Here is a 20,467-nt window from a genome sequence, read left to right as displayed (position 1 = left end):
AAGAAAGAAAACAAAAAAAGAAACGAAAAAAGAAAGAAAAAAAACCTCAACTTTCTACTAATCTAACCTATAACTAACCAGAGTGTATACCTAAGTCTCTTACATGCTCGGAATGTATAAACATCAAATATAATAAAACCCGTATTCGCGCAGGATTCCTCTCCCAAGGGGCCCCGGAGCAGCCCGGTCTGAAATCTTCACTAAATAAAAGCCCTTGTTAGGATAGCCGAAATATCTGCATTTATATAATTCAAAAAGGGCTGCCATATTTTATAAAATAATTCAGTCTTTCGGTGCACCATATTTGTGAGGAAGTCAAGGGGGATGTATTCCTTAATTAATCTGTGCCAATTTGAAAGTCCAGGGGGGCCCTCAGCCACCCAGTTCACCAAAATATTTTTCCTTGCACAGAAAGAGAGAATAGAAAATAGTCTCTTCCCATGCATATCCAGAGATGAGAGGTTCGAAAAGCCCAAAATGAGAGATACAGGGTCCACCCTAATTTCCGTTCCTAAAATTTCTGTCAGGGTATTTGCCACTTTAGTCCAGTATCTGCGGATTTTCTGACAAGTCCACAGACAATGTACAAGAGTACCCACCTCTATTTTGCATTTAGGACACATTTGAGATGCTCCTGCCTTAAATTTTGCCAGTCGAGCCGGAGCTATATGGGCCCTATGAAGTATCTTTAGTTGGATAGCCTGAGTTCTGTTACAGATAGCAATTCTTCTAGCATTTTCCCAAATGTCATTCCACATATCCTCAGAGATTTCTAGCCCCAAGTCCTGCTCCCATGTTTTAAGCAGGTCATCCATGTCTCCTGAGACTCCATCATGTAGCAAATGGTATATAGTACTAACGGAGGATGCCCCCGCTGGTCGTAAGACATTACGTTCTCTGTCTGATTTATAAAGACTATCTATTAATGTAGTCTTCCTCTGTATATAATCTCGAACTTGGAAGTATCGAAAGAGATCCCCATTAGGTATTCCGAATTTCAGACGCAGCTGCTCAAAGGACATCAGGATCCCATCTTTAAATAGGTCCCCTAAGCATGAGATGCCCCTGGATCTCCAGAGTTTAAAGGTGGCATCTGTAATCCCCGGTTGGAATCTCCATGCCCCTACTATTGGTGCATGGGGGGATGTTTTATGTGAGTTACCCTCATTTTGCCGCATTATATTCCAGGCCTTAATTGTGTTTAATATTATGGGATTTTTACAGTGGTCTGTAATGATTTTCCTCTTATCTGAAAATAAAAGGTTAATAAGTGGGTATTTTACTTGGGAGGCTTCGATATCCAGCCAAATTGATTGTGGATCAGATGAAACCCAATCAGCTATGTAACTTAGTAGGGAGCTTAACTGATATTTCCTAAAGTCTGGGAAGTCCAGTCCTCCCCTTGCCTGTGGAAGCTGTAGCTTCTTCAGCTTAATAAGGGGCCGTCTATGGTTCCAAATAAAGGAGCCCAACCAGCCATATAATTTACGTAGGGCTAGCCTTGGCAGCATCAGCGGGAGCATTCTCATAGGATATAAGAGACGGGGCAGAACATTCATTTTAATTAATGCTATTCTCCCTAGCCAGGAAATCGGAAGGTCTCTCCATCGCTGGAGGTCCTGCCTTATCCTTTCCATTAATTGTACAAAATTAGCCCTATACAGCTGATCAAATACTGGCGTGATAAAAATACCTAAATATAAGAAGCCCTCCAGGGACCAACGGAAGGGAAAAGGGGATCCGTCCATTAAGTGGGGTATCATAGCCAGACCACCCATTGGCATGGCTTCCGATTTTGAAAAATTAATTTTATAGCCTGAGAATGCACTAAATGTATTAATAACTTGAATTAGACGAGGCACTGACATTAAAGGATTACTGAGGAATAAGAGAACGTCATCTGCATAGAGGGTAATTTTGTGTTTACCTGTACCAATCCTCGGGGCCGTTATATTAGGATCAGTCCGGATGGCTTCTGCTAATGGTTCGATTATCAGTGTAAACAACAACGGTGAGAGAGGACATCCTTGACGGCAGCCCCTACCCACACTGAAGCCATCCGATCTTAACCCATTAGTAATAACAGCTGCTTTGGGGTCATTATACAATGTTGAAACCCATTTGGTAAACACCTGTCCAACGCCAAACCTTTCCAATGTGTAAAATAAATATGACCATTCAACCCTATCAAATGCCTTTTCCGCATCCAATGAAATTACTACTCCTGGTATCTTTCCCTGATGACAGGCTTGGATCATATTCAAGACCCTTCTGATATTATTGGATGATCTGCGGCCCTTAATAAATCCCGTCTGGTCCTCCTTTATAATATATGGCAGTACCCTTTCTAGTCTTAGTGCTAACATTTTTGAGAGAATTTTAAAGTCTACATTTAGTAAGGATATTGGTCTGTAAGATGCACAATCTTCTGGGTCTTTTCGTTTTTTGAGGATAAGAGAAATATTTGCTTCTTTCAGCATGGGCGGGAGACAGACCTGACTATGCGCAAAATTATACATATCCATAAGTGGGTCAACCAATATTCCTGTAAATTCTTTATAGAATTCAGCTTGAAAACCATCCGGGCCCAGTGCTTTTCCGCTCTGAAGTTGCCTAATTGCCTCAAGTATTTCTTGGACTGTTAAAGGGGTATTTAGGGCCGACACCTGTTCCGGAGTCAGGCCCGGGAAGGTCAAATTTTTAAAAAATGACTGCATCCTCCTAATCCTATCTTCACAATCCTGCGATCTATATAGTTCAGAATAAAATTCTTTAAAGGTCGCATTGATCTTTTTATGATCATGAGTCAGGGTACCTGTACTTTCCTTGATGGTCGGAATAGTTTGAGGGGCTTTCTTTTTCTTTGCAAGAAATGCTAAGTATCTACCCGGTTTGTCGCCATATTCATATAATCTTTGTTTCGCAAATAATATTTCCCTTTTAGCCGTTTGAGTAAGCGCGGTGTTTAAAGCTGTCCTAAGAGCTGTAATCCTCTGCAATTTTGTGATAGAAGGTCTATCAGCGTATGCTGTTTCAGCTGCTTTTAGGCGAGCTTCGAGCAGACGCTGTTGCTCTCCCTTCATTTTCCTCTGGGTCGCTGAATAGGAGATGATCAAACCTCGTGCATAAGCTTTGATGGTCTCCCACATCATTGACGGATTGCTAGCCGTACCAGTATTAATTTCTAAAAACGTTTTAAGTTCTTGGGAGAAGTACTTTAAAAATTTGCTATCTTTTATCAGGAAGGGGTCCATACGCCAATGCCGAGCAGATGTCCCATTGTTCTTTACCTTAGTTTCCATGTATACAGCGGCATGGTCAGAGATTGCTATAGTACCTATTTTACAGGTTGCTATAGAGTTTAGAAAAATCGATGGGGCAAAAAACATATCAATTCTTGTGTGACATTTATGTGGATTAGAGTAGAAAGAAAAATCTCTACCCTGTGGATGGAGACATCTCCATACATCTACCAATCCTAATTCTTTATTCAGGTCCGCCAGTTGTCTAGATCTGGGAGATACTCCAGCGGCACTCTTGGGAATCCTGTCTATTTCCGGATCCATAATACAATTAAAGTCTCCCCCTATAATTGTATGACGGGCACCAAAGGCCATCAGTTTTGAAAAAGCTTCCGTTATGAATTTAAAGGGGTGTGCCGGGGGGCAGTATACATTTAAGATCCCATATTCCTCTCCATTTATGAGGGCTTTAATCAAAATATATCGTCCAGATTCGTCTTTTATCTGATTTAGAATTTTCAAAGGGAAGTTCTTCCGGACAAGGATAACGACTCCCCTGCTTTTTGAATTAAAAGAGGAAAAAAAGGCCTGATCAAATCCGCCCTGTCGTAATTTTAAGTGTTCTTTATCCGACAGGTGTGTCTCCTGTAGGAGAGCTATATCAACTCTCTCCTTCTTAAGATTTGATAATATTTTCTTCCTTTTAACTGGCGAATTACTCCCCCTGACATTCCAGGTGCACCACTTAACCGACTGTTCAGCCATAATCATCTGGACAGATCTGAGACCCCTCGGGAGGGGAAACCCTATCTAGAACATCCCGAGCATGGAGCATACAAGATTTACAAAAGTAAAGACTCTCTGATACACTCAAAACAATATAACAAAAAACTCTTTCTAAGTATAAAAAATATAAAACATTCCGAATTGGAGATTTTCTCCCTTGTTCCCAGGGAGCGTCACTTCCTCTCCCACAGTCCATCTTACCCTCTTCCAACCAGTGCCCCACCCTTGACCCAGGTGTTCCTCAATAAAATGAGGAGAATTCAAATATAATATAAAGCTAGAGTTAACAGTGAACACCCCACCCCCACCCACACCCACATCTAAATATATTTGGGAATATTAATACCATATATAACTATAAGATTACAATCTCAACATGTAATACTTAAATATAATACCACAAAATAACAGGGGAAAGAAAAACAACCCCGCTCCTAAAAACAGAAGTAAAATAGAATAAGGTAACCACCTCTCCCCATCAACATTAACCAAACGCCCCAACATATATATATATATATATATATATACATACACACACAGGGGGAAAGATAAGAAAAGATGAAGGGATGTAAACCAAAATAATGGGAAAGGCAGACCAGCGTCCACAATCTCTTACAGTTTATTTAAGAGAGTCCAAGAATTCCTTAGCCTTCTCCGGTGATCCGAAGTTATATATGGATCCTTCGTGGCTAAGGCGTAGCGTCGCTGGATATCGTAAGGAGTACTGGATATTTAAGTCCCTTAAACGCTTCTTCGCCTCATCGAATGCCTTCCTCTTTCGGACCAAAGCTGGGGAGAAGTCCTGGAACAGCATGATCCTGGATCCTTTGTGGGTCATAGCTTGGGGATCTTTTCCCAGATTTCTTGAGGCTTCCAGGAGCATCTGCCTCTCCCTATAGCTCTGCAGCTGGAACAGGACCGGGCGTGGGCGCTGGGTTGAGCCGGGCCCACGTACTGCGACCCGGTAGGCCCATTCTACCCTTACCTGGCCTGATCCATTATGCAGATTTAAAAGTTGTGGCAGCCAATGCTCTAAGAATGCTGTCAGCTGACCTCCCTCTTCCTGCTCGGGCAGGCCCAACAACCGAATATTTTTTCTACGACATCGATTTTCGAGGTCATCAATGTGGTTTTCTAGGTTCTGGACTCGATTCTCGAGAAAACGGATGTGGTCGGCTGTTGATTTTATCCCAGTCTCTGAGGCTGCGGCCTTCGACTCCACCTCTCTGACTCGGCACTCCAATTCCTGAATGTCTCTGCCCTGCTTCTGCAGCTCGGCTGATAGTGCTTCTCTGCTCTGCCGAGACTCATCGATAAAAGCATCAATCTTCGCCTCCCACCTGGCAAACATCTCCTCAAAGCTCATCTTCATTGGTAAATCTCCGGAAGTAGCTGAAGACACCTTTGTTGCAGCTGAAGAGGGAGAGGGTGGGGGAGGGGTCCCTGCTTTCTTAGAGCTGCCTGTTCCCTTCCCTTTACTCATTTTCCAGCTAGTATTAGACTATTTAAATGTACTAATAGGTAACTATTTAAGGTTAACAACTATTATAAATGGTTTAGTGAGTGTGGTGGGGGTGAATAGCCCACTTTTCCCAAGTTTTGGGTAGAGCACTGTGGACTCAGTCTTGCTGGGTTGCCACCATCTTGGATCCCCAAAAATCAATCTTTAATACCCATCCCTAATTGTCCTTGAGAAATTAATGGTGAGCCGCTTCCTTGAACTGTTGAAGTCCATGTAGCCTGTGTGTACCCACAATAATGTTAAGAAGGGATTCCAGGGTACCCCAGCGATGCTGAAGAAACAGTGACATAATTTCAAGTGCCTTGGTGTGTGATTTGCAGGGCAAATTATAAGTGGTGGTGTTCCTGTGGATCAATTGTCCTTGTTTGTCTGGGTATAAAGGTCTAACTGACCATTGCTTGGTGTCACCTGCATCCTCTGAGAATTCTGTCTTCAGCTGTGATCCTGCTTATTTGTATGTTTCAGCATGTGACAATCCAGCTATTTCTGTAGAAGTATCCATTGAAGTGAGTATCTCTGCTCGTGATGGGTGCAAAAGGTTCATCTGACAATATATCTGCAGAGTGCTTTCCTTCTTTTGAGGAATTCTTGGTCTCCTTCCATCCCAGTTCCTCTTTCATCTTACAGGAGATAAAACACCTGAATTATTATTGATATGGGGAAAGGACTCAAACTCTACATTGTGTACATCATGTCATCTCAGTTAGTTGTGACATCAGTTCAACCTGAATAATTGTTATGTGCCAAGTGGCAGTGTGATACCTAATGCTGTCACCAGGTATATAGGAGACTGGCCTCTCTCCACCTCCAACACCTGTGACCTGATCAACCCTGCTTAATGTGTGGTGCGTATTCCTCCATACTAGTCAATTTTTTAATATGACTGCAATCCATCGTCGATTCTCTGCTGCTCCCCAGAATTTGGCACTCTTTTCCCCTACAAGGAGAGAAACCGGAGCCACAAGTGTGAGAAGTAGAATGTGTGAAGAGGATAAGCTGAGAAAATTTCAGGAGGGTGACTGCCAACGTTGGGTGCAAGATGTCAAAAAGATGAGGGTGAGTCTATGTTCAGATGATGATGTGAGATGATCCCTGCATAGAGAAGAATGAGTAACCTGCAAGATATGTAGAGGGCAGTGCTGGAAATGTCAGGTGTGTGGAAGTTGGCATCCAGGTGTTTTGTCCATGCCTTCCCTGCCACTAATGGAATACCAAATCCTTAGAGTCGCTTAAATACGGAACTTTCCTCTGATACTGTAGGGGTTAATGTCAAATATCTGTAAGTGCATGGGATGCATAAAATGTAGCTTTGCTGAAATTATTCTTTACTCATTTGTGGGATGAGTAAAATTGCCAATCCGTACTCGCCCTTGAGAAGGTGGTGGTGAGCTGCTTTCTTGAACCATTGCTGTCCATCTGCTGTGGGTTGACCCATAATTCCTCAGGGAGAGAATTCAGGATTTTGACCCAAGGACAGTTAAAGAAAAGCAATATGTTTCCAAGTGAGAATGGCGACTGACTTGGAGGGGAACCTGAAAGTGGTGGTGTTTCCATATATATGCTATCCTTGAGCTTCTAGATGGAAGTGGTCGTGGGTTTGGAAGGTGCTGAGGATCTTTGGTGAATTTTTGCAGTGCACCTTGTAGGTAGTACACACTGCTGCTACCGAGTGTCTGAAGTGGATGGAGTGGATGCTTGTGTATGTAGTGCCAATCAATCGGGCTGCTTTCTCCTGGATGATGTCAAGCTTCCTGAGCATTGTTGGAACTGCACTCATCCAGTAAATGGGAGTATTCTATCACAACTTCTAACTTGTGCCTTGTAGATGGTTGACAGGCTTTGGGGAGTCAGGAGGTGAGTTACTCGCTGCAGTATGCCGAGCCTCTGACCTGCTCTTGTAGCCATTGTGTTTATGTGGTGAGCCCAATTGAGTTTCTGGTCAAATGGGAGCCTCAACGATGCTGATATTGCGGGATTCCAAGATGGAACACTACTGAATGTCAATGGGCCCGCGATTAGATTGTTTCTTATTGGTGATAGTCACAGCCTGGCATTTGTGTGGTGTGAATGTTACTTGCTAGTTGTTAGCCCAAGCCTGGATGTTGTCTAGATCTTGTTGCATTCGAACATCAACTGCTTCAGTATCTGAGGAGTCGTGAATTGTATTGAATGTTGTGCGGTCACCGGCAAACATTCCCACCTATGATGGAGGAAAGGTCGTTGATGAAGCAGCTGAAGGTGGTTGGGCCGAGGACACTACCCTGAGGAACTCCTGCAGAGGTGTCCTGGAGCTGAGATGACTCCAACAAACAGTACTAACTTCCTATGTGTCAAGTATGACTGCAACTGCTGGAGAGTTTGCCCTTGATACCCATTGATTGCAGTTTTGCTAGGGCTCCTTGATGCGACACTTAGTCAAATGCAGCTCTGATGTCAAGACTGTCATTCTCACCTCACCTCTGAAATTCAGCTCTTTCGTCCATGTTTAGACCAAGGCTGTAATGAGGTCAGGAGCTGAGTGACCCTGACGGAACCCAAACTGGACATCACTCATAGCTCTGTTGATGATACCTTTCATCACTTTACTGATGATCGAGAGTAGAATGATGGAATGGTAATTGGCCAGGTTGAATTTGTCTCGCTTTTAATGTACAAGACCCATACGTGGGCAATTTTCCACATTGTGGAGTAGACACCAGTGTTGTAACTGTCCTGGATCAGCTTGGCTAGGGGAGTGGCAAGTCTTCAGTACTATTGCTGGAACATTGTCAGGGCTGTGGTCTTTGCAGTATCCAGTGTCTCTACCATTTCCTGATATCACATGGAGTAAATTGAATCAGCTGGAATGTTGGGATCATTGAAGGAGGCCGAATTGGATCATCCACTCGACACTTCTGATTGAAAATTGCTGAGAAAGCTTCAGCCTTATCTTTTGCACTGATGGGCTGGGCTCTTCCATCATTGTGGATGGGGATATTTGTGGAACATCCTCCTTCAGTATATTATTTAATCATTCACCACCAGTCACGACTGGATGTGGCAGGACTGCAGAGCTTTGATCTGATCTGTTAGTTGTGGAATCGCTTAATTTTGTCTATCACTTGCTGTTTATGTTGCTTGGCATGCAAATAATCCTGTTTGGTGGCTTTACTAGGTTGACACCTCATCTTCAGGTATGCTTGGTGCTGCTCCTGGCATGCCCTCATGCACTCTCCATTGAACCAGAGTTGATCCTCTCGCTTAATGGTAATGGTTGGGTGGTAATGGTTGGGTGGGGTATATGCTGGGCCAAGACTTTGCAGATTGTGCTGGAATACAATTCCGCTGTTGCTGATGGCCCACAGCACCTCAGTCTTGGATGCCCAGTTTTGAGTTGCTAGATCTGTTCGAAGTCTGTCCCATTTAGCGTGATGATAGTGCTACATAACACAATGGAGGTTCTTCTCATTGTGAAGGCGGACTTCATCTCCACAAGAATCGTGAGGTGGTTGCTCTTACCGATACTGTCATTGACAGATTCATCTGCAGCTGATAGATGGGTAAGGATGACGTCAAATATGTTTTTCCTCTTGTTGATTCCCTCACCACCTGCTGCAGACCCAGTCGAGCAGCAATGTCCTTTAGGAATCGACCAGCTTGATCAGTAGTGCTGCTGCCAAGCCATAGACATTGAAATCCCCCACACAGTATACATTTTGTGCCCTTGCCGTCTTTGGTGCTTCCTCCAATTGTTCTTCAACATGGACGAAGACTGATTCATCAGCGGAGGGAGGACAGTACATGGTAATCAACAGGAGGTTTTCTTGCCCATGTTTAACCTGAAGCCAGGAGACCTCATGGGGTGCGGAGTCAATGTTGAGGACTTCCAGGGCAATTTGCTTCCAACAGTGTACCACTTTGCCGCCACCTCTGCCAGATCTGTTCTGGTGGTGGGACAAGACATATCCAGGGATGGTAGTTGTTGTATTTGGGACAATGTCTGTAAGGTGTGATTCTGTGAGTATGACTATGTCAGGCTGTTGCTTGACTTGTCTGTGAGTCAGCTCTCCCAATTTTGGCATTAACCCTCGTACATTAGTGAGAAGGACTTTGCAGGATCGATAAGGCTGCTGCTGCTGTTGTATTTTCCAGTGCCTGGGTTGATGACAGGTAATCCGTCCGGTTTCATTTCTTTGAGACTTCATAGCGATTGATACAACTGAATGGCTTACTAGGGCAATTGAGAGTCAGTCATATTGCTGTGGGTGCGAAGTAGTGTATAGACCAGACCACATGAGCTGGCACATTTCCTTCTTTGAAGGCCATTAGTGAACCAGATCGTTTCTTCTGACAATCAGCAATAATTTCATCGTCATCAATAAATTCCAGTTTTTTTTATTGAGTTCAAATTCCACCATCTTGTCATGGCCGGATTGAACCCGATACTCCAGAACATTAGCTGAGTTTCTGGATTAATAATCTAGCGCTAATACCATTAAGCCATGAAAGAATTCCAGAATTAAATTGGGAATAATCAGGAGTAAGTCATCAGTGCAGTTGCAAAAGCAAAAATGGTGAACTAAGGCGTGTAAGTTTAACTGGCAATAGCAATATTAATACAGATTAAAACATTTACAGTTTTACTACATTATGATTGGTCAAAACACTAACAGGAAAATGAGAAGTTGATCAAGTCAGAGCACACCATGTTAGAACCCTTGTTGATTTTACATTATTTTTCATTTTATTCTATAATCAGTTTTTAATTTACAAACTGAAAAAGATTGTTGAGTTTTATGACAGCTTGAGGTAAAAGGACAGGAATAGATCAAGTAAGTTTTGATGTTTGTGAGTTAAGCCTAAGGGTTAATTGTAGACTGATCCTTTCTTAAAGGCTTCCAACCATCACAGCAAAGCTGGGAAGAGCATTGTGTTTAAACAGATAGCAGAAGTTGGCTATTAATGAGATCAGTATGTGAGCTTCCAGCAAATCTGGAAGAGACCCTGTGTTCAAGCATATGGCCGGTGTTGAATGGTAGTTGAGGCCTTGGGAAGAGTTGATGAGTGTATCAGGGTGGAACTATGGTTTCTGAGAAATGATTCTGGCCTGCTGCTAAGACTATCAAAAATTGACAGCTCCCTGCCTAATCTGATACATTAACTTCCAAAAGTCCACACAGTAGAAAACTGAGTTAGAAATATTGCTCCTTTGCCTGGGTGAACTGAGAAGGTGATCCTGGTCAATGTTTCCGAAACGTCCACACATTTACAACTGTGAAACAATGCATCAGGAACGCCACTTAAGTCATCTAGCCATTTGTGTTATTTTCTTTTATTTATTATTTGTCTCTTGTGTGAATGGGGAGCTGAAAACATGTTTTAGGTTTAAAGCACAGACATTAATCAGTTTGCTAAAATTATTGTAAATCTTAAAATAGGTAAATTATTTATTTAATATAGAAAGTTGGTGTGTGAAAATTAATTATTCACAAAGTATCATTTAAAAGTTTGGGTAGGCACCATTGGAATGACTATTTGGGAGTCAGTCGTTTAATTTTACTATGTTGCGAATACAGAAATGCTGATCTAGTTCCACAGACTGTCTCCGTGTTGTACCATGACTGTGGGCTGGATTCCTGGATTTTGAAACGCAGACAGTGTTGGTCTGGAATTTTGCATTTTGGTATTTAAAGTGGGTGATTGCTTTTCAAATGGCACTGGAAATAGTTCTGAATTTGTCACAAGTTTCCCTGGTCTGGTTGCAGGGTACAACTAAAACTAAACTAGCAGAGTTAGTCAGCAGACTGGATATAAAGTTACCACAGCAAGCTAAGAAGGCAGGGAATTTAGACTTAATAAGTGAAATGGTTGGGTTTAGCAGCAATACAGAGGTGGGGGAGACAGTATATCACATGCATCAGTGAAACTTGAGTTGCAGTTCAGGCAGATAGAAATGAGATAATTGGAACTGGAATTCCAAAGAGAGGAAAGAGAGAGAACGAGAAAGAAAGGGAGGAGAGAGAGAGAACAAGAATTTAAGTTAAATACGATGCATCTTCAATCTAATCCAAAGGTTTGGAAAAACAGAGAAGAGGATGTTTCTAATTACAAGATAATATTCAGTCAGGAGATGTTTAAGATTGAGCAAGTTTTGCCAAAATTTGAAGACAAGGATATGGAAGCTTTTTTTCCCATCACTTGAGAAGATAGCAACACAAATGAGGTGGCCAAAAGCAGGTGGGATGTGCCCATGCAAAGTAATTTAACTGGTAAAGCACAAAGGAATGATCTGGGGATTATGATGAGGCGAGAAGTAATATTCTAAATGCATTTGAGATGGTCCTGAAACCTTATAGAAACAGATGGACAAACTTATACTGAGTTTAAAAGCATTAAACAGAATAATTTTGATAGGTGGATAAGGACATTAAAGACTGATCATATTTATAATGCCCTCAGAGAAATTAATCTTTAGAAGAATTTAAAACTTCCTTACCTTCTATAATCAGAACTCACGAAAGAATGGTACAGTAGCTGGAATGGCTCATGATTATGAATTGATGCCAGGGTATCACTCCCAGGGATTTGAGCAAAATAAAAACGTGGGAGAGTGAAAGAAAGGCAGGAAACCAGGGTAGGGAATAGACACTGTGGAACACACCTCGAACTGCTCCTTGGATTAAGAATAAAATCACTGAGAATGGAGGTTAAATGTCAGGTCATGTGCATTTGGAATGTTCAAAGTTGCAAGCTAGACCAATAGGGCTTATAAGCATTAGTAAAAATGGAGAAAGATCACAAAAAGGTACTACCGTGGACTAGGTTGTAGCGCTAACTATAACAAAAAGGCTGGAGCTGAATTCGGTTCCTAGTAAGGAAATTGTCATATAGATGAGAGGCATGCAGGATTTTTGCCAAAAGGGGGGATGATTCCTTTTTCTTCAGTTGAGGTAACTAAACACTTAGCCATACTAAGAGACACAGGAGCAACACACCACTTTTACTGGAGAAAGAATTAATTTTCCCTCCAAAGAGTTCGATGGTTCCATTATATGAAGTGCAACTGGAATGTGATTTTCCTTTATAAGGAGAGGAAGTTGTTGAATTAGGAAAAACATTACTTGTTGAGGCAGTAGATTTACTTCTTGGTACTGATATGGCAGGACTACAGGTAGCATCTTCATCAATGCCCAAATAAAGTACAAGAAACAGAAATTGCAGAGACAGGTCACTGGTGTCTTGCCTTCATGTGTGATAACTAGGGCAAATGGTTAAACAAAACTCATCAATAAGGGTTGATGTAAAACCATACCAAGTGAAAAAATAGCTGAAACTTTCCTGAATGATGAAAAAGTATGCCTGGTGGAGTGTTTGGTATGACATCCCTAACTACAACATAAAAAGCAGATCCTGAATTAATTTAGTTAACGCAATCAGCTTATACTGGGGTAGAGGCCAAAGGAATTGCAGTGTGCTTTTATCTTAAGAGCAGAGTGCTAGGGAGGAAGTGGAGACCCCCTCATAGATGTGTGCGTCCATGAGAGAGAGTGTGAGTGTGTGTGCGCATCGCATGCACATATGTGAACACTCTCATAGATACGCACAGACATAAGTCTGTGGGGTGAATTTGCATTTGCAGAATTATATTTGCAGATACATTCTATTTTACTCAAAGTGCATAATCTGCAGGCAGTCAATCGTGTAATAATTTTATTAATTCCTACTTTGGACATAGAACCAGTCTGACTCAAGACTAGGATAAAGACAGACTCTAACCTCACACCTTTAATGCATTGTCTGAGCTGAGATATTACTTTTTTTATATAAAACCTCACGTTATCTCAAGAATGTGACTTAAAAGAAGTCTGGGATTTATATATTAATGAACTGAAACCAGCAAACCATTCTAAACGATGAAAGGCTTAACAGCAATTTAAGTTTGCTCAATATATCATTTCAGTTGCATGACACTGTAATCTTTTGTTATAAATTCTGTGTCTTATGATCCTCTTCCAAATCTATCTGATAAAGGAACAGCGCTCCGAAAGCTATTGCTTCCAAATAAACCCGTTGGACTATAATCTACTGTTGTGTGATTTTTATCTTTGTCCACCACAATCCAACACCAGCACCTCCACATGATAACAAAACAGTTTAGATTGGAAGACTTTGAGTTTTCAACAAACTGCAGAATTCCCAGCCTCTGCCTTGCTTTTGGAACCACACTAACAGAATGGCTGGTCCAGTTAAAATTCTAATTAAATGTGCCTTCCCAGGATGTTGGTGGTGGGGGCTTTGGTGATGCTAATGGAGTTTTCACATGTTTGTTTTTGGAAGATAGGCTTGCTGGTTTGGCCAGATTTGTTAATCAACTCTGATTCCCTTGGAGAGGACGATAATCAGCTCCATTCTTCAACCTATGTAGTCTTTGGCATATCCTCACACATACGATGCTTTTAGAAAAGGAGATACTAGGATTTTGATCCAGCAGAGTGATGGAATATGATATAGTTCCAAGTTAGGATGATATGTGGCTTGAAGCGGAACTTGCAGCTGATCATATTTACACTCACCTGCCTTTGTCCTGCTAAATGGTCGAGTCTGTGTTTGGAAGGAACTCATAATAACATAAGCACTTGATGTTGTGGGTGCTACGGTGGCAAATCCTAAGAGCTATGGGCCAATCATATTTGTTAGCTCTCCAATAATAAAAAAGCTATCTAAAGAACCAGCTGGTTACTTAACTCATTGCCTTGGTTCCTCAAAGAACAGTTCCGAAGCTAGTTCTTCCAATATGTTGGTGCCAGGATGAAAATAAATTGAAAGCAAGGAGAAAAGGACTTGGCATGGATTCAATTCTTTTTTAACTCCAGGTATTGCAACAACACTGAGGATGGGTTTCTGCTGAGTGGACCTGGATTCCTAGTAAAATTCCTATTTCATAGATTAGCTACAGTATAAGTTTCAGTATGTGAGGAATATAATACAATATATATAAACATGAATTTCTTTTTAATCTTGTTACCTTTCGTTTCATCTTCAGTGTTAATTGTATTAAATTTATAGAGGATATGTTGCTATTTTTAAATACCCATAAGATGCACTGAATATTCACTTGCTCGAAAGAAACTAATAAAGTTTATTTGTTGAAATAAGCAGCCTTTCTTTCTGAGTTCAGTCCGCCTACTTCCATTCTTGCATATTCCATTAGAAAACAATGCATAATTGTCTTTTCAGCAGTTTATACTATCTGCTTCATAAATTCATTGGCAACTTATTTCCTAACTCTGTTTTCATTTTGGGAAAGAAGTTCAGGCTGGACAGAATGTCTGAAAATGTGCCTTCACTTGACTTCTCGTTGAAAATAAATTTTAACCAGGAGCCAACATAGGACAGAAATTTAATATTGGTTATGGTCAGATTTTCAACAGAATGCATTTTAATTTATGTAACACTTACATCACGTCATGAAAATGGATAGAATTTTGATTTAAGCTTTGTAAATGCATCCTATTGTCATGCAATAAATATTTTTCAATCAACTATTGTCACCAGTGTTGAAAATTCCAAGAATTCCAGTGTTCCCTCTCATTTCTCTGTACGCCACCTTGTAGTGCGTGGTCTCTTTGAATCAAATGCACAGCCAGACATGCACTCACCTTAGTGGGAATTTGCGGTCAACACACTTTCCATGCTTTCTATTTCATTACATAGCATTATTCGTTTATCTTGGTGTAATGTAGTGTGCTGCCAAGGGCAGTTATAAATGAGCATGGCGTGTGTCTTTTTCAGAGTCTTTCACTTACATTATTTGTATTCAGTGTGTGTGTGTGTGTGTTCATGTCAACTTCAACACATGTTAATTTTTATCATTTGTATATGCCAGTAATATAAGCATTTCCAGAGAATACGATATTGACTCTGCATCATTATGCTTTGATACAGATACTTTAATACATAAAATACTTATTTTCAGCCTAATCACTTTCCTCCTCTTCTCAATGACCATTCTTTTGCAGATTGAAGTACGAGATGAGGAAATAGAACGCCTGAACCGGACACTGGAAGGTGGTCGTCCTCATGATGTGATCTCTCTTGAAGCCAAAAACAAAAGTAATGAGCGACTTATAGCACACTTAAACCTTCAGGTGCGAGTTACTATTATTTGTTTGTGTTATTTATCCAGAGGTAAGCCATTACTATGACAAAACGTTTTTGAGGTACATTTCCTCAAATATTTCTGAAGTGCCAGATAATTAGGTGATCTGTTTATTATAGCTAGTGTATGTATTAACCACTTGTGATAAAGGGTGTGCAGCATTGCTAAGGAAAGTGATTTTGATGCTTTATAATTGGAAAAAAAGGGAAGTTCTGTTTCTTTCTTGTGGGTCTTGGACATTACAAGATTACAATATGAGGGGTATTTGATAACCACAGAGACTAAATGCCTGATTTTAATTCTGGTGGATGAAATTGGGTTGGTATGTAATTATAATAACCGTTGTTAATATTTTTTTAATCAACTTGTTTAGACATGTTATAAAATCCCACTGGAAGAGGCAAAAATGATGCTACCACTTTATTTCCTTTGTCCTCCTTTCTACAGTTAGTTTTAATCATGCAGCCATGGATTTGAAGCTGGTATTCTCCACAGGAAGTTAGTATGTTTGTTAACGTATTAAAATTGTGCTATTGTGAGCTGGAGTCTATTTTAACCAAAATATTGTGGTAGTGCTGATGGAGTTACTGTCTCAGACCCACTAATGTAGTTATCAGAGCAGAGTAAATTTCAAGTAAGTGAACTTTTGGATCATGGTGATGTTTGAGTTTCTAGGAGACCTTGTAATTTTTAGCTTCAGCTTTCTCATGTTATAGTAAAAAGAAAAACCAAACTCCATTTTGTTTGCCTGCTACCCTCCTGTATTATTTATTGACCAGGTCATAGCAATCAATCTTAGCAAAGCCCCAGAAACTGGGATAAGGAAGATCTGAGTATTAGAAAACTTTGGGAATGAAAAGTCTAAAATCACTTGATTCTCCTCAGCATTTTGCACTTGCAATGCTGCCACTTTATTGTTTCATCAGCTGCAGTATGTTTTCGGTACTTCAATTGATTGCAATACACAATATACTGCACATACAGGGCATGAATCACAAGTGGGGAGCTCAGGAAGATGTGTTTCATAGATCTCTGGAACGTCCTGCAATAGGACCTGGTGTCTTCAGGACCAAGAAGCCACATTTTGCCAGTAGCCGTGAAAATAGCGATAGAACTAACCTTCGCTAATTGCTTCTTTCAGCCACAACTCCCAGTCTACAGTTCACAACTGCACTGAACAGGTTGATGACACTGTACACTGGGCTAAGTAGTGCATTATGTCTCAGCTCACCTAAAAGCCAACATGGGAGAGTTTGGAAATTTAAAGCAGTGGCTGATTCCTTGTCCAGATCAATAGTCGTTACCCCTGTTTTGCTTTCAAGTATTCAGCAAAACAGCAAATGTCATTTGTCAATAGAAAACAATAACTACAAGATCATGCGAGATCACCCCAACTTGTTCTTGAACTGAATATTTTAATAACACTATTTCAGAAGTTACTCGAGGGTTAACCACATTCCTGTGGACCTGGATCATACGTATGCCAGACCAGGTAAATATGGCAGATTTCCTTCTCAGAAATGACATTGGTTTCTGAGACCATCAATTATATTTTCATGATCAGTATTATTGAGATTAACTTTTTAGTCTCAGATTTAACAAGGTATTTAAATTTACTAGCTGTGAACTCATGTCCCAGAACAGTTGAATGGGTCTCAGCCCAGTGACATTACCTCTATGCCACTGTATTCCAACATTTTATAGCAAAAGTAATTGTGTTCTGTTTAGTTCTCACCTAAGTGATCAAATCTACTTCTTTTCTTAAAAGAGGTGAGCTACTTTTTTCATATGCTCACCTAATAGAAAACTCAGTTACAGCATAGAATACAGACATCTGCTTCTTTGTATTCATACAGGTCAACAAAGATCTGACTACGCCAATTTCATTTTGCAGCTTTTGGACCATAGTCCTGAAGGCTATGTCAGCACGAACGAATATATAAACATGACTTAAACGTCACCAGAGTTTCTGAAACAATCACCCTTTCAGGCAATGAGTTCTACCCCATTCCATGAAGGAGTTCTCCTCAGCTCTCCTCTTAACTTTTTACCTCCCTTAGTTCTGTATCCTATTTATTGACCCTCTGTTAATGGAAAAAGGAGTCTTCCTATAATCCGATACACCTCTATGAGGCCCCCTTTCAATTTTTGATACTCAAAAGAAAAACAACAGCAGCCCCTACATTCTGTCTTCATATCTCAATCCCTTCTGTCCAAGCAGCCTCTTTGTAAATCTCCTCTATACCTGTTCTATTGCAATCACATCATTCATGTTATGTAGTGACCAGAGTAGCATGCGATACTCCGATGTTGGACCAATCAGCATTTTATACAGTTCCAATGCTGCAGAGCCCCACTGGAATCACTTATAATCACAGAAACATTCTTCCATCACCACCCCCTGTTCTCTGCCTCTCAGCCATTTTAAATCTAATGTGCTACTTTCCCTTGGATCCCATGGGCTCTTACTTTCTTGTTCAGTCTGTTATGAGGATCCTAATCAGAGGTCTTTCTCATGTCCATATAAACCACATCAAATGTATTTCTCTCATCAAACTCAGGTTATCTCCTCAGAATTTTCTGTCAAAATTGTCAACACAGCTTTCCCTTATTAAATCCATGCTGACTATCTTTCATTAATTCCTGTCTCAAGTACAGGTATATTCTGCCCCTCAGAATTCTTTCTAATAATTTACCTATCACTGAAGTTAGACTGACTGGCCTGTAATTTTCTGATTTATCTCTCCATCACTTTTTAAATAAAAGGACAACATTTGCAGTCCTTTGACACATCACCAGTAGCTGGGGGAGTTGAAAATTATGACCAGGACTTCTGCAAGTCAATTGGATGACCTCTGCTTTTTATATGGAATCCTTGGAGTGTTGATGGCTAACAATTTCTGAATGATATAAAGAGAACAAAGAAGGAGGTGAACGTGCTTAGACGGAGAAAGATGGGAGTTGCAGTGTGTCATTGTAACTGCGTGGTAGGATGCGATAGAGGAAAGGAGAGTGGTCAATAGTGGAGAAGAATTATTGAGAGGAATCTGGTTGAGAAGGGTGAAGTGCTGTACTCGCCTTTCAGCTTTTATAAGATGAACAAAAGCCCTTCACCCAATAAATCTTCATCACTATTCTCTATGCCTGTTACATAATGGCCCTGAAATCTTTCTGGAGCTGGTGAGGAGGTTTGTGTCCTGACTTTGTTTAGGAATATACAAAAGCCAGGGCAATTGTTCCACTCATTCCTGGTTCATCCACCAGAGAAAGACAGGAGCTGTTGTATGCCTTTCTATTTGTACGGTTAAGAATGTGGTAGAGGAGAGGAGAAATTGTTGAGAATAACAGAGATAGGTGAGAGATGTTTATCAGATATTGTTGAGCTGAAATGTCTTCAATTGTGACTTTAGCAAGCACACAATTTAAAACAGTTCATGAAATCTTAATTGAAAATTCAGTGTGTCTCACACAGAAGATCAATTGAATGTAAGACTTGAGGTGTAGGTTTGTCGTCTCCAAACAGATGAAAGACCATTGTGAATATGAATAAAGAGAAGATTATTTGTTTTGATTTAAGGACCAAATTTGCCAGGCAGGTTTGAAGTCATTAGTTTAGGGATCAATTGATATCCAAATGTTTTGATGTCTTTGTCCCAAGACAACAATATGTATAGCAAGCAGTAGCTTATAGAACCCAATCAATATTGTAATTATAGCTACACAGCTTTTGAAATAATAGAATTTGTTGGAGAATGCTTTTATTTATTAATCTTTGCTTAATTTAACCTTGCATTGACGTTTTAAAATGGTATGCTGTACGTGATGATATCAGGATGATTTTCCCTCTCAAAAATAATTGCAGGTTGAATATCTTCAGCGAACTAACTGTGATTTGGAGAAGCAGCTGAAGGAACTTCTGGAGAAAAAAAGTGATGCAGCAAATGAAGTTGTAAATCTGAGCACAAAAAATGAGCACTTGTGCAATGAATTGAATGAGATTGACCATTTGGCACAGCAGTTGGAGAGAGACAAAGAAATTGCACTCGAGATTGCTGACAAAGAAATTCAAGAGGCAAAGGTACATTGTATCTGGAAACTCAAAAGTCATGCTTTTACTGCGTAGTTATATTAATTAATATACCAGAGAGTATTTTTTTCAATAGCTCAGCCTACAGATGGATTTTATTTTGTTCTAAGGTGGTGAGTTGTTTTATTATGAATGATGAATGACCCAGAGTAAATTCTGTTTCTCAGTCTGAAAAGGTATCTGAGAGGTAAAGTTAGAGTTGTATGTATTAGGAAAAAGAATGCAAAAGGATTCTTTGGAAAAGCATTAAAAAATACTTCTGAAAGTATTATATGAAGTCCAGCAAAACGCTAATTCAGGATAGATTTGAGCAATTTCTTCAGACAAACCGTGATCAACAGGCTTTCAGAGAAGTTGATGAAGAAACTTTTCAGAAAAAAAGAGGTTGCTGCAGTGGATGCACTCTAGGTTCTTTTTGGGCATAGTTATCTCTTATTGTTTTTATCATAGGATATGAGAGTCTTTGGCAAGAGGCTATTGTTTGTTAAACAAGTCTAATTGCCCTTGAGAAAGTGGTGATAACTCCCTTATTGTTTCTAGTGGGAGCGCCAGACTGGAGATGGGAGAAATACTAGGCGATCTTTTGAGCTTGGAAGCTGCTGTAAGCAATATTTTGCATTTGAAAAGGTGTTCGGAAGGGTGAGAGTAGAATTGGTGGAAATGGATTGGCATAGCCAAAAACCTTGTCAGAC

General features: G+C 40.4%; 1 protein-coding gene across 4 annotated transcripts in view; it reads left to right on the top strand.

Moving 5' to 3' along the window:
• The window catches only part of cep135 (centrosomal protein 135), a 137,223-nt gene that overhangs the window by 38,013 nt on the left and 78,743 nt on the right, over nt 1-20,467 (top strand). For all 4 annotated transcript variants that reach the window (XM_060830705.1, XM_060830698.1, XM_060830712.1 and 1 more), the window contains 2 exons: nt 15,549-15,677; nt 19,551-19,766. In XM_060830705.1, coding sequence (XP_060686688.1) covers nt 15,549-15,677; nt 19,551-19,766 — 345 coding nt within the window. The remainder of the gene's footprint in view (nt 1-15,548; nt 15,678-19,550; nt 19,767-20,467) is intronic.

The sequence above is a fragment of the Hemiscyllium ocellatum genome, chromosome 1 (assembly GCF_020745735.1).
Source record: "Hemiscyllium ocellatum isolate sHemOce1 chromosome 1, sHemOce1.pat.X.cur, whole genome shotgun sequence".
Classification (NCBI taxonomy): domain Eukaryota; kingdom Metazoa; phylum Chordata; class Chondrichthyes; order Orectolobiformes; family Hemiscylliidae; genus Hemiscyllium; species Hemiscyllium ocellatum.
Note: the sequence above shows the minus strand (reverse complement) of the source record. Positions and strands in the feature narration are given on the sequence as shown.